General features: G+C 33.7%; 3 protein-coding genes across 6 annotated transcripts in view; all 3 read right to left on the reverse strand.

Annotated features, from left to right (window-relative positions):
* Positions 1-5486: 5486 nt before the first annotated feature.
* On the reverse strand, positions 5487-6488 carry LOC18031828 (2-hydroxyisoflavanone dehydratase). The gene is made up of 2 exons (XM_006419816.2): positions 5890-6488; positions 5487-5710 (listed from the first exon to the last, which is right to left on the reverse strand). Exons 1-2 carry the CDS (start codon positions 6449-6451, stop codon positions 5487-5489), a joined length of 786 nt encoding a protein of 261 aa, XP_006419879.2. The 5' UTR covers positions 6452-6488.
* A 2489-nt stretch (positions 6489-8977) lies between these two features.
* Positions 8978-10304, reverse strand: LOC112098436 (2-hydroxyisoflavanone dehydratase-like). The gene has a single exon (XM_024184803.1). It carries the CDS (start codon positions 10204-10206, stop codon positions 9166-9168), a length of 1041 nt encoding a protein of 346 aa, XP_024040571.1. The 5' UTR covers positions 10207-10304; the 3' UTR covers positions 8978-9165.
* A 481-nt stretch (positions 10305-10785) lies between these two features.
* LOC18031802 (ARM REPEAT PROTEIN INTERACTING WITH ABF2) overlaps positions 10786-14750 on the reverse strand; it is a 7258-nt gene continuing 3293 nt past the window's right edge. For 2 of the 4 annotated variants that reach the window (XM_024181373.1, XM_006419817.2), the window contains exons 9-19: positions 14467-14595; positions 14295-14363; positions 14065-14124; positions 13837-13960; positions 13556-13695; positions 13120-13183; positions 12895-12974; positions 12428-12492; positions 12224-12341; positions 11995-12119; positions 10786-11182 (exon numbers count right to left, since the gene is read on the reverse strand). In XM_024181373.1, coding sequence (XP_024037141.1) covers positions 11089-11182; positions 11995-12119; positions 12224-12341; positions 12428-12492; positions 12895-12974; positions 13120-13183; positions 13556-13695; positions 13837-13960; positions 14065-14124; positions 14295-14363; positions 14467-14595 — 1068 coding nt within the window. In that variant the 3' untranslated portion in view covers positions 10786-11088. Of the gene's footprint in view, positions 11183-11994; positions 12120-12223; positions 12342-12427; positions 12493-12894; positions 12975-13119; positions 13184-13555; positions 13696-13836; positions 13961-14064; positions 14125-14294; positions 14364-14466; positions 14596-14750 lie in introns of those variants that run through there. The other 2 variants (XM_024181377.1, XM_024181381.1) reach the window with 2 other exon arrangements.

Consider the following 14750-nt stretch of genomic DNA (forward strand, 5'->3'; position numbering starts at 1 on the left):
TTTGTTGAAATTATTAATAAAAGAATTTTTCTCCATTGATTCATTGATTTTTTTCCCTAGAGGCAATTAATAAAATCAGTTTCAACCATACATTTTTCTATTAATTCATTGATTTTTTTTATAGAGGTTATTAATAAAATGATCATTTTAACTATGAAGTAGAATAAAATGAATTTTAACAATCATCTTCTTGGAAATGCTAAAAAATATTGATGTCTTATAGAACTACAGTTGTTTCAACTGTATTCAGTAGTCATAAAGAAATTGTTTTCCTCGTAGTGTCTATATACAAAGAAATTCAACCTTTAACAAAATAACGAGAATAATAAAAAAGCATAAGTAATCATATCATTACAAAGGCAGAACCTTATTTTGGATTACATTACATTGCGTGACAGTAAACATAATTAATTAAACTTTTAACAGTTACCAAGTACTATTTTTTTTCTTCACAAAAGTCAAACAAGAAAATAATCATACGAAACTTTCAATTATTCATTTTATTTAATATATATGAATATCGAAGTTATCTTAATTATTTGAAATTATGGCTTAAAGGCATTGACCACTAAAATATGAAAAAAAAGAAATTTTAAAAGAAACATTATGATAACGAGCTTCAAGGTATCATGCAACATTGAACACAGAGAAGACTTTGAAAGAAATAAAAATATGATACAGACGTCCACTGGGCCGGCGGCTTAGAGTACAATGCATTACCATGATACGCATTCATACAGTGTGATTCGTGACAGTGCACGTTTTATGAAGCCCAACTATTCTTAGTTAAGCCCAGCTTTGGTACATTGGATTGAATATTTCATCTAATTATTACTATTCTTGTTATTAGGTGAGAACTTGGACGAAAATTACCAAAGTTGGCATTCCTCAACAAAACTAATAAAACCAAATTAAAGATCTAGAAAAATGCAAACAAATAGAAACATGTTACCAACATACAGATTATGTTGATACGAGAGAATTTGATCCAATTGTTGCTTGGCAAAAGATTGTAATATTAGTTGTAAAGCATGAACTACCACTTAATTCTAAGGAGTATGATACATTTAGGGATTTGATGTCTTATACCAACATGTTATTGAAGATGGTGAGTAAGAACACTTTAAAGAGTGAGATCCTTAAATTGTATCAAGCTGAAAAGGCAAAAAGAATGGTTTTGTTGGAGAATAATAATAATAGGGTGACAATTACTATAGACATGTGGACTTCTAGTAATCGAAAGAAGGGGTATATGATTATTACAAGGCATTTTGTGGACAAATGCTGGCATTTACAAAGTCGAATTTTAGGTTACTTTTCTTGTTATTTGATATTATAAATATTTATTTACTTTTACTTCAATTTAATTAATTTTAAAATTTAGTTTTTGGGTAATAAATAGGTTCATATATTTGCCAGCTCCACATACTGTTGAATTTCTTTCTCAAGCATTTTTTAAGTGTCCAGTGTATTGGAGTGTGGATAGAAGGATATCGGTTGTTACTTTAGATAATTGTTCGACCAATGATGCTATGGTTGATAGGTTGATGGAATTGAGTCTAGTTGATTCTATGTTAGTGGGTGGAAATTATTTTCATATGAGGTGTGTGACTCATATTATAAGCCTAGTTGTGAAGGATGGGATGAAAATGATTGAGGAGTGGATTAAAAAGATTTGGGAAAATGTGGCTTGTTGGATGGGCACACAAAAGACCGTATAAAATTTTGAAATGGTTGCATGTCAATTGCAAGTCAAGTGTGAGAAAAAGTTGGTGCTTGATTGTGTAACTAGATTGAATTCTACATATGTTATGCTTGATGTTGCTGTGAAATTTTTCTAGATTGTAGTAACGCAGCAAACACTACACTTCTTTACCAGTGGATAATGAATGAGAGATGGCTGAAAAAATGTTGGAACATTTGCTATCGTTTTACTCGATTGCAGAGCTATTTTTAGGTACACAATATCTCATATCTAATCTTTTTTCCCCTAATGATATGTGAAATGAGTATTAACATGAATCAATGGGAACTTTCTCATATACTTGTGGTTACACAATTGTCTGGTCAAATGATTGTGAAATTTGATAAATATTAGACCTAAATACATGGGATTTTGGTGATGGCTATTATCCTTAACCCGAGGCTTAAGATGCAATTGGTTAATTATTATTTTCCATAACTTTATAGTGAAGATGCTGCAAATGAGATTCAAAGAGTAAGCAATCTAAGTAACGATTTGGTTAAATTTTATTAAGTTAATAATGAAAATGTGAGTGATACGATTATTGGTGAGTCTTCTTCAAGCGATGTTCGTTTTAATTTTAGTACGGGTACTGGTGGTAAATTTTTTTATATATGTAAGTTTGAGGCATTTCTAAGCCAAAATAATGAGACCATGGTATCGAAGTCTGATCTTGAGAGGTATTTAGAAGAGCCTTTAGTCAAATCCACTTCGGACTTTCATATTTTGAATTGGTGGATGGTAAACCAAGACAAATATCTTGTCTTGGCTCAGACGGCCAAGGATATCTTAGTCGTTCCCGTGACAATTGTTGCCTCTAAATCTGCATGCATTTAGTAGAGAGGTAAAGTCTTGACTTTACATTGGAGCAGACTTCATCTTACGATATTGGACGTGCTTATGTGCACTCAATATTAGCTATGGTCGAGCTCTAACTGTATGAATACAAATAATGTAGAAACTATTTAAATAATTCGTTTGATAATAATTTTATATACTTAAATTATTCTCACACTTTCTTTTTTCTTTTTCCTTTTTTTTTATAGGTAGAATTCTTGAAACTGAAATTGTGTGTTTTTATTTGTATAAGAAATTATTTTTGTTTGTCTTTATTTTATTATTTATATAATTATATGGTTGAGACCTTAGAGTAATTTTTATATTTATAGTACTTCAAACCAATTCTAAAACTTTTAAATTTCAATATATATGGGGAGGTTATGTCCTTTTATTTAAATTTAAATAACTTAAATATAAAAAAAATTAAAAAAATTATGGTAGGGTTTAGACAAAGCCCGACCTGTTTTATCCTTTTTATTTAAATTTAAATAACTTAAATATAAAAAATTTAAAAATTATGGCAGGGTTTGGACAAAGCCCGACCCGACTTGACCTAAAACAGGTCGGGCATTTTATTTCAGTGACTGGGTCAAGCTCGGGTTGGGTCATACCCCATCCACCCCGGCCCATTGCCACCCTTAAGTCCACCCTTATAATCAGTGTATGTGACAATTTTATAGATATACGTACATACATACATACATATGTATGTATGTATGTATGTATTGTTAACATATATGTTTCCATAATATTGATTTTGATGATAACAAACAAGATTAAGAATGATTAATCTTTTAAGCTCAAATTATTTAATATTCTTTTTAAATAAATCATTATTTTCACATTATAAATGTTTTATATTTAATGGAAAAATGATTTTATGAAATTGATTGTTTTTATTCTTTTTAAATAAATCATTATTTTCACATTATAAATGTTTCATATTTAATGGAAAAATGATTTTATAAAATTGGTTGTTTTTCAAAGTTTATGGTTTAATTGAAAGAATTTTGAAAACTTTGAAAACTTTGAAATAAAAAAGTATTGCTTGAAATCTTGGTAAAGGACTTATTTGAAAAGTGTCATAGCATTTTGGGCTATATCATAATTTCAGAAATTTTTGGGATTAACAAAGTATTACTTAGAAATTCTGAAATTGGATCTATTTACAAAATTTCATAACGTTTTGGGTCATAATACAGTTATGGAAAGTTTTGGGGCCAAACTATAATTTTAGAAAATAATTTCACTGTAGCAAACGGCTAACCGTTTACTGAAAACGGCTAACCGTTTACTAAAAACGGCTAACCGTTTACTGAAAACGGCTAACCGATAATTTCCAGAAAGCATGTTCTGCATAGTATTGTTAAAATGATGATTCTGGAATTTAACGGTGAACCGTTTACTGAAAACGGTTAACCGATTATTTCCAGATTGCTAACCTTGAACCGTTTAGTAAGAATGGTTAAACCAAATTTGTTTTGCAGGTCTCTGAAATTTAACGGTGAAAGGGTAATCCTAAACGGCAAACCGTTTATGTGAAAATTGATCAAACGGTAACTTTGACCAGCCTAAACGGTTAACCGTTAATGGTTAACGGTGAACCGTTTTCGAGCAGACAGTCTATAACGGCTAGTTTTTCAGCTCCAACTATAAATAAGCTCAATACAATTCAAACAAGAGGGATTCCAACGATCATCATTGAGCAAAATATTGAGAATACAACTTTCATTGAGCTTTAAATCCTTGTATTCATCTCATTCATTCACACATTGAGCTTTCATTTGTGATCAAACACATTGTGTGAGAGAGATTCATTTGTAATCCTTTTTGTAAAATCAAGTTAAAAGATTGTAAGTGTTGGGATACACTTGGGTTAAGAGATTGGGGATAATCTCATGTTGTAAATGTCCATTGACACCTTGTAAGTCAATTGTAAACGTTTGAAGCCTTGGGAGGCTAGCTTAGTGAAATCCTCAAGCCCGGTGAGCTTGAAGGCGTGGACGTAGGCGGGGATTGCCGAACCACGTAAAAATCATTGTATTTGTTTTCTCTTCCCTTACTCTTTTAATATTGTGCATGATTGAATTTATTGTTTTCAATTTGATTAAGGCAATAGATTAAATTGTTGTGTGGTTTGCCTAGGATAATTTTTAAAATTCCAATTCACCCCCCCTCTTGGGTTGCCTAGTTAGTATTTCATGTATGAATGTACATTCTTAATTGTGTATCTAAACATATGATAATTTTGACAAGTTTTTTAAATCTTGAAAGAAAGATGATATTTTTGAAAATTTCTTTTTTTAATCTAATAATAATAATTTTTTTTACAAGATACATAATCTAACCCACTAGATGCATATTTTAAAAATTAATTATCTCAATCTTGTAAATTATCAGTTTTCGGACAAATTATATTCAGTGGCATGCAAATTGCAAATCCTAAATATATCATATTTGGTTACAGAATGCGAATCTTAAATTCATCTCACTTTCTTAAGACAATACAAGGAAGATATCACATTTTCTTGTTTATATAAGGCGTAACTAATAGTGCATATAAGCAATATCAAAGAATACTATTTCTTAAGCAAACAATGAGGTATAAGATAAATTAAGTTTCTAAATAATAAAAGTTTTATCTTATCTATCTAACTCTTACGTTTCCGCTTTGTCAAAGTCATAATAAAGCTGATCTTGATCAGATGATTTGTCATCAGGCAGCTGTAAGAAATTTGAGAAGATCTTGATTCTTGTAGTTCTAACAGATTAAAATTTATTGGAGACAAACCGAACCCATTACATGATCAGATGCTTCTAATTATTCCTAGAGCAGGCATAAGAAGATACGAATCTGATCGTACATTACATAATATGAAATGCAAGCATAGCTAGCTAAAGATTACTGCTTGAGAACAAAAGAAGCCAAGCGTTTGATCATTTTCCTAGCATTCTCAGTCTCATATTTCAATATATGAAATGCATGATCCTCACCCTCTACTTGAACAAGCTCCACTTCTCCTTCCCACCCACTTTCCTTGACAGCATTATAGTACAAAATCCCTCTATCCCTCAAAACATCCAATTCAGCAACATTTATAGGCTTCGTTTGCAAGAGAGCCAATGCTGGAGAGAGCAGCCAATAGGTAGCAGAATTTAAAAAAACAAAATAACCTATTAAAAATTTAAAAACGAAAAGCATGATACTTTACAATTTCACCGGAAAACAAATATTAATTAAACAACTTAGAACACACAGTTTTAATTTTTTATTAGAGAAAAAACGAATTAACACACACACACACCACCTGCCAACTTCTCTCTGCCTGCTCGCATGACCACATGATGAGCAATGTTAGCTCCTGCACTATCGCCAGCTACAAAAACTCGATCAAAATCCCCAAACCTCGCTAGCCATGGCTCCTTGTTATCAAAGCCGCCATTGTTGACAGAGTGTGAAGCAACCCATTGGAGGGCAGACCAGGAATCTTCGTAAGCGATGGGGAGAGGGTGTTCAGGGGCTAGCCTGTACTCAATCGATATTCCAACAACTTTGGCTTCAGAAACCAGGGCATTCATCAGCTTTGTTTCGACTAAAGAGAAGGCGGACTCAAAGCAGAAGCCGCCACCGTGTGTGTAAAACAAGATTGGGAGTTTTTGGGTGCTGATGGGTTGTGCGAGTTTCGGGAGATAGACTCTAGCCGAGATTTTGGGGTTCTCGGAAATGGTGATGTCTTTGGATGAGACTCCGGTTTCTGGATCCTCATCAGGCGACGGCGGCACCATCGGAGAGCCGCTGAGTCGCTCAACGGAGCCGTCTTTGTAGACTCGGAGGAGTGGGAGCAGCTCTGATGCTACTTCGGCCATGGAATTAACTCTTGTCCTCAAGTGACTCAAGAGAAAAAAAAAATATGCGATTTGAGAAGTATGCCAGAAACTACACCCCTATTGCTCTTATAAAACAATGCATGCGCAGCCAAACCTGATAATTTTTTTAGTTGAATTTTGATCTCATAGACATGATTCACGTCATTCGTGTTGAAAATAGCACAAAATTTAATAAAGAAGTTACAAAAGACACCAAAAAATATATATATATAATTTTTTTTTTTTACTTTTTAATAATAATGTGTTATTTTATACACATCAATATCACGTAACACAAAACATAAAATAACACACAATGAAGATGTGACGTACATACAATAAATAAATGAAAGATTCAATAATGAACCTATTGGTGTCATACATACAACAAATAAATGAAAGATTCAATAATGAACCTATTGGTGTCACAAAACTCAATATATTTTTTCTCTCAAATAAATGAGCGGAAATAAATATTTCCTTCACTCATTTGCATTGAGCAGAAATCCCTCTTTTCTATGAGGATAACATCATTTTTTTTTTAAACTCTCAAATAAGGTGCTTCATCGACTTTTAATCGATTTCTATGTTGAAACGTCAAAGATTTTTTGTGAGTTTTTTTAAATTGGTTGAAAAAGAAAAGTGAGCCACATGCATTATTTTTGTTTTTTAAAATCAGCACCAAATTACAAGACTTTTGCCAAGACTTTTGTCAACTACTTTAAGATTTTTTGCAGTGAAGCTCAACTATAAATAGAGCTTTATTCAGAGAGCAAATTGCATTCCGAAAACTTGAGAGCATCCCAAAATTGTTAAGCTTATAAATTTCTAAGTTTTTGAGAGAAGTGAGAGAAGTGTGTCAGGAAAATTTATCTTTCCTGCAGAGTGTAAGAGTACTGGGTATATTTGGGTTTTTAGGAAGTGAGATTCGTTACTCAAATATTTATACTCTATTAATTATTAAATAAATAATTATTCTTTCTTGCCTCCATAGATGTATGTTTAATTACCGAACCACGTTAAATAATTATATCTTTTATTTTTCTGTAATTATTTAGTGCGCTTAATTCCGCATTCCGCGCACAATATTCTAGTCATATGTTTGATTGTAAATGTAATAACAGATATAGTGTTAAAAATAATAATAATAAAAGTTCTATTTTTTAAGTGCGGGTACCCAGTTGAATTTGTTGTATTCCACCTTTCATTCAAAGATGTATCGCGATTCCGCAATCCGCGAGCATTATTGAACGACCACTTGACCAGAGCTTGAGAGCCTGTTATTAGTTTATTTTATATTATCTCATCTTTATTGGGAAGTCAGTTCGCCTAATTTTTTTTTCCTTTAAAAAATATTAAAAGTCTGATATTTTTCTTTTTTGTAATATTTAAAAGCTGATATTTTCGAAACATTCAGAAAAATAATAATTAAAAAGCTAAAGAGACACGGCAAATGAATTATTTACTCTACTTAACTTGTTTTGCCCGTCTGGGAGGCAAAATTGCCTAAATTTGTCTTTACAAATGTCTGTAGTAACCACGCACTCCACCTCTATAAAATATAAATAAAATAAATAGGCCTATCTTTAGGGATAATTGAAAAAAAAAAGTTAGTATATTGAATTGTTAAAATATTAAAAAAATGGTTAATATTATAAATAAATATTATCTAATAACATGATTGAATGATTTCAAATAATATTATTTATTATTGAATTTAAAAAATAAAAAAACAATTATAAGCTTTCCACACGCCTTCCTCTTTTTAAAAAGAAGAGGAAGAAAAAAACAAAAAAGAAAAACTATCATCAATATGTAACAATTGATCGTATCGACTCGCTAATAAAAGTACAAGTAGTGCATGCTCTTAATATCCGTTTGAAATTGAGGTACTGTAGCTTTTAAATTATAATTATTGTAGAAAAAATATTGTAATTATAAAATATAAATTAATAATATATAGTAAATATAAATTTTATATAATAATTTTAATAAAATTATTAAACATATAATAGATTTTTTATTACAAGTTACAGCAGTTAGTATTTATCAAATATTTTAATATTATAATTTTTAAATTATAATTATCCAATTTCAATCTCAAACACACCCTAAATCTTTGGCCGGCTCAGAGTACAAGTGTAGTCTTGCTAGTTTGCCGCTTTTCACCAGAAACACTCACAGAGCAAAGCAAGTCATACTCATATGTGCTCGACTCCCCAAGTAAGGGAATATCTCAAGCAAGGAACGAGGCTTCAGCATCTTCAAACCCAGAAGAATTCTGGGCATGCGACAACTCTACTTCAAAAGTTCAAGCTGTCAAACTCAAACACATCATAAAGTAGTTGTTGACGACCAAGCAGATTGACCCGATGAGGATGGACGTTAATTTCACACATTAAAGACTGTTCTTTTGCTGTACACATGATCTTTGAGTTTAATGAATAGCGGCTAAGCAGCCAACACAAACTTTGGGCAATTACATTTGTACAGTATTATTTATGCAATGAATTAAAAAGTAAGCCGTTTTCAGAAAATTAATGAATAGATAGTACAATCTCAAGGGACGATACTATACAATGCGGACAGTAGAGACTTGACCGCACGGCACAGACAGTAAATACTATATTATGTGTTACTACAATAACTATTAATGGCGGTTTGGGGAACCAATTAAGCAAGAGACTTGACATCTATTGGACCAAGCCCCTGGATTAGTTGTTGAGAAAACTGGACAAGGTTTGGAACATAATCTTGGCAATCTCAGTCTTCGGATTAAAAAAATGAAAAGCGTGATCCTCTCCCTTGACTTCAAACAGCTCCGCTTCTCCTTGAAACCCACTTTCCTTGACTGCATTAAAATACCAAATTCCTCTATCTCTCAGCTGATCCTTCTCAGCAACACAAACCAGAAGCCTTGAACAACCAAGCTTAGCCAGATTCGGCTTGCCTTCACCAACAGGATTGACCATTGGATTATCAATACCTCCAGGCGCTGTCGGATACACAAATTCCCAACTTAAATGTAAAAAATTATTCTCACGATTATCACCAACAGGCTCTGAACCAATTGGATTTGATCCCCAGAAGTAAGGATGCCCAAGAAATGCTCCCAAGATCTTAACACCAGTACTCTCCTTCAATGAAGACTCGTGATTATCATGATCACCTTCACCCGCTCGCATAGCTATATTGTGAACTATATTGCCTCCTGCGCTGTCACCACCAATAAAGACTCTCTCAAAATCGCCGTGGTTCAATAACCAGGCCTCTTTGTTGTTACTGGAGTAGTTTTCATGATCATCGATTTTGTTACGATGAGATGCAACCCATTGAAGAGCAGCCCAGCAGTCTTCATATGCTGCAGGAAGAGGGTGCTCTGGGGCTAGCCTGTATTCTACAGAGACTGCGAGTACTCGAGCTTCAGAGACTAAGATGTTGAGGTATCTGTGGTTAAGAAATGAGAAGGCGGATTCGATGCAAAAGCCACCGCCATGAAAGTAGACAAAGATTGGGAGTTTTTGATGATGATCAGTGAGTTTTGGGAGGTAGAGGCGGGCTGATAATGATATGGCGGGGTTTTGGGAGATACTGGTTATGTCTTTTGATGAGACTCCAGTCGTTGGATCAGCATCAGGTGATGATGGAGGGACATAAGGTGAGCCTAAAAGACGCTCTACCGAACCATCTTTGTAGACTCTGACTAATGGGAGAAGCTCTTTCTCTACTTCTTTGTTTGTGGTTGTGGATGCCATTGAAGATTGATAAGGGAGGGAGCCGAATGTCAAGTGGTGAGATGAGATTACATACAGGGTCGTCAGACAAGTAAAAGGGTTGTTCGAATTAATTAATCCGAAGACAGCAGCTCAATAATTTTGTTTGTGATTTATTTATTAGAATAAGTTGTAAGTCGCGTCGCTAGACGCAAATGTGACTTGGAAAAAAGCTTGATTGGTTTTACTAGCGTGAAGATTAAAGAACTATTTTTAATTATCAAGAATTGATTTTGTTTGAGGACTAGGTCTGCAAAGATCGGATTTTCGTGCATGACAGGCTCTACCCCAATAATAGGTTACATGTATTAATTAAACGAATTTCCTATCGTATATGCATACATGAATTGAACTCTATACTAAAATATGAATCTTTTTTAAGAATTTAACTATTCATCTCTTGTTTCCACCATACAAAACCACCGTCTAAGCTATCCATTAGGAGTGTATTATATAATTGGAGTGGATTAGGGGCATTTTTAATATTGTCAAAAGTTTATTCTCTGTTACCGAACGAAATGGTTAGTTATCAAAGAAGCCTACTATTGCACAAGCAAAAGATACATCTCAACGAATTCAATTTCAGTGAATAGTCATAAAATACATTTCGAGACATACAACCATCACAATCCATGAAAATCAATAATGTTTTGTGAAGGTTATATTTCAAGCAGTACCTACAACAATTAACTTGAAGAAGCAACTTACAGTCTACAACCAACATAACTCTGGCATCAGGAAATGATTATGAGCCACACTACAATCAACCAATTAGGAGCTTCACTTGACTTGATATCAGTGAAAAGATCTACTATTTTCTGTACATCATAACTAGTTAGCGATCAAGAATCAATGACTGGCCATCTACAGCCGCGAATTATGTGGGTTAGGTTTGGTGAGAGCTTTTGCAAAGTAATTGTGGATCTCTGGAATGATACGCTGGATCAGATTAGAATGCCTGCAAGTTTTCAACAAGCAGATGGTTTCAGCAAATGATTGTAAGATGTTTATAGCAGCAGGAAAGTTCACGTGGACACAAAAATCTACTCCCGTTTTCTACAGGAAAATAACTATTGCAGAATTTGAACAAAGAAAAACAAAAGAAGATGGCAGGAGAGACAACCAATATCAACTTTAAATGCTGAAGCAAACTTTCCATTAACAAATATGATTTGCAAAGAGCACATGGTCACTTTGGCAATCATATATTTTGCTGCTTTATATCGCTCATTTCAATGATTCAAGCTATTCCTCTCTTATCTTTTCCCCAGAGCTTAAAAACCTTAACAAGACAAAATCCCATGTGAAGGATTAAGACAATTAATTTTATGTTGCTAACTTCTATGTGACATCAGTAAAAGGAATTATAAGCAACTGAGATTATGCATACAGGCCACATATATAGACCTCAAAATGCAACATCAATATCTTCTACCTGTAAAAGGTAATCACTGTCAAGCATACAAGTGATCCTAAGAGATTGGTCATTAAATAGTGAACATACTTAGCATTCTACAAAAACCCCTTTTCCTCGATAAGACAAAATAATAAAATAAAATAATTGCCATGGCACAATGCATTGAAGAGAATAACTATCTTAAAACCGTCCAGCTCATTATAATTTTCTGTGGCATAACAAATAAATTTTAATTGGGCACCTACCTTAGGACTTGGTCCAACTCTACTTAACTTACCAAATCACTAAAGTTCCAAGTTAACAGAGTCAAAGAAGAAAGATGAGGAACATAGCAGGATAGTGGGATCACATACCCGGGCCTAGTACTCAATTTATCAAAGTGCTCCATGATATACAAGATGCATGTGTGCCTCAATGATATAGCATGAAAAGCTTCTGAAAGTTCGTACATGCTAGAAACATTTTCCAAAGATATATCCTACAACGAAAATAGAATATTTGATTAGAAAACTACTTTCAATTTACAAGCAGCATTGAGGGATTAAAAAAAATTTTTTAAAAAAAAAGGCCTTATAAGCTCACCTGTGCAATGGTATATTCACAGAGTCGCTTAAGTCCCTCCAAGAGATACTGATCAGCCGCTCTAAGGAGATCTTGTGCAATATCCAATGTAACATCTACAGATCCAGTGTAGATAAATCTGCAGCAGAATAAACCAGTAATCCCAGATGTTCAAGGGAAAGCAATTATAAAGAGCTCAAGTTAAAGGCACAGAATTCATCAAACCTCATCATCAACTCAAACACTTCCCATCTAATGTTTGGAATTTCAATGTCCCTAGCATCCTTTTCCTACAATAAAATCCACCGTAAGTTAGTCACAATATGCATGTCTTAAAAGCAGCTATACTTTCAATGCATATCTTAAAAGCATCTATGCTTTCGAGTGCTTCAATTTGCATTGAAAGATAAGAGCACCAGATGATTATGCTTTTGAGTAACCAGAAAATGAATCTGCAATCAATGTTTTATTTTTTTAAAAAAAAAACAGATAAGTTTGAGCTTAAATTTCGTATAATCCAAAGAAATGTTATACTTCAGCCACAAAGTCAAAGATTTTGACAGTGCAGCACTCCCATAGCCAAATTTTTTTAAACTCTAGTACAACAGCCCCACCCTACACACGCAAATACAGAAGATAAGATGATTGAAGAGTGGGGGTTGGGGACCAAGATAGTAGACATAGACACTCACCCGGTAACCACCATCAAACATTGCACGGAATGCATCTGAAGATGCAAGTAGACAAATTCGGTGGGCATAGAAACGTCTTCCTGCAGTAAAGGAGGCAATTTTATAATTCAAAAAGAGAACTTGTGCTAACGAAACGTCTATGGAAAAAAATGATTTAGCAAGTCATTCCAACATATGCAGCAGAATTAAGCAAGAACTCATGTTATTAAGAAAGTAAATTTAAACCTTCAACTAGAAAGGTAACGTCTGACAACGTAGCATTGTTTACAAACTGGTCTCCTAAATAGACCTGCACCAAGCACTGACTGTCATCATAGGCACCAAACTCTCAGCAATTATAAACATTGAAAGATAATCTAATTTGATTGTTTCTAACGCAGTTTCATTCTAAGAATTTTTCTTTGTATCCAGTTGAGCTTTGGTTATTTCTTTAATAGGTTTGATAGAAGATAATGAGATTACTAGCTTTGACTCAGTTGCCATTGTAAAAAGCTTTTAAATGATTCCTGTGTTTTCTTTTCTTGAATGATTTGAGTTCCTCAACATACATAAAGCCTAATAAATAACAAATAGAAGTTGCCCCACATCAGAGAACTCTTCACTTCTATTTTACATTTTCATCATAAGACAAGGTATGTAAAAAACCATTCTTAAACCTCACCTGAGGGGTTGGAGATGGGGGAGCTGCATCAACAGAAGAAAGAGTTGTTGCTTTGTTTGCCAACTTGAACAAAGCCACAGCACCATCAAGTTGCTGCTTTGGGTTTGTTGAACCCAGAAGCCCAAGAAGTAACTCCAATCCTGCATGAAATTGAATAGTTATAGCACCATTCACACCAATATGAACATCTCAACCGTGACTTTGCACCAGCTAAATCAGAACAAATGCATGGCAACATGAACCCAGAATTACCAAAAAGTATATCTGGTAATGCAACATACCACCACCATCGATAAATATAGTTCTCTGATCGTCAGGGGAACACAGATGAGCAAGAGCCAAAGCAACACGTCTTTGGACACCCTTCTCTGCTACACGCATCAGATATAACAAATGGTTCAAAACCTGTATCAAGAAAATCATGAGATCACAGAATAAAAATCCAAACATAAAATTAGAAGTAGTCCATGTCGGCTGAATACTTCGAAGATAGGGATCAAAATACTCACCCGTCCATGAATCTTCTCTTCCAATCTTTTCAATGTCTTTGCCACACAATCTTTTGTTGCCTGCAAGTACAATTCTCGATACTGGTGATTGTAGGTCCAAGGTTAAAATGAACTAACAAGAATCTCAGTCTCCGATTCATGAGTATGAACAATGGTAAGCAACCATATAGTCATAAAAGTTAATACAAATTGTAGAAATAACAGCTAATTTGAAAATTTGTTGAGCATACCTGAACAATAAATTCTCCATCCTGAAGCTTCTGCACACCTCCTACCCTAATAAAATCAGCTACATTATCCTATGAGAGAAGAGTCCAACAAAGTATGTTAATAACTTCTTGAAATAAAAACTCAAATTTTTCAGTTCTAATATTCATAAGAATTCAAAAGAATACAATGTACCTCATTATCTGCGAGACCATATAGAGCAAATGCTGCATTATGTTGCAGAGAACCATTTTTTGAATCAAGAAGCTTCAGCAATGGCACTAAACCACCATTATGTGCAATACCAGCCTGGTTGTGCATGTCCTAAATTGGAAAAATACATTTAAGCAAAGAAATTCTATTTTCAAGCTAACTTAATTTTCTGGCACTAGAACAAAAAACTGACAAAAATGTAATATTACTTGCACTTTTTTTTGTTTTTTTTTTTTTTGGGGGGGGGGGGGGGGGGGGGGGGGAAA

The sequence above is a fragment of the Citrus clementina genome, unplaced genomic scaffold (genome assembly GCF_000493195.1).
Source record: "Citrus clementina cultivar Clemenules unplaced genomic scaffold, Citrus_clementina_v1.0 scaffold_9, whole genome shotgun sequence".
Lineage (NCBI taxonomy): Eukaryota > Viridiplantae > Streptophyta > Magnoliopsida > Sapindales > Rutaceae > Citrus > Citrus x clementina.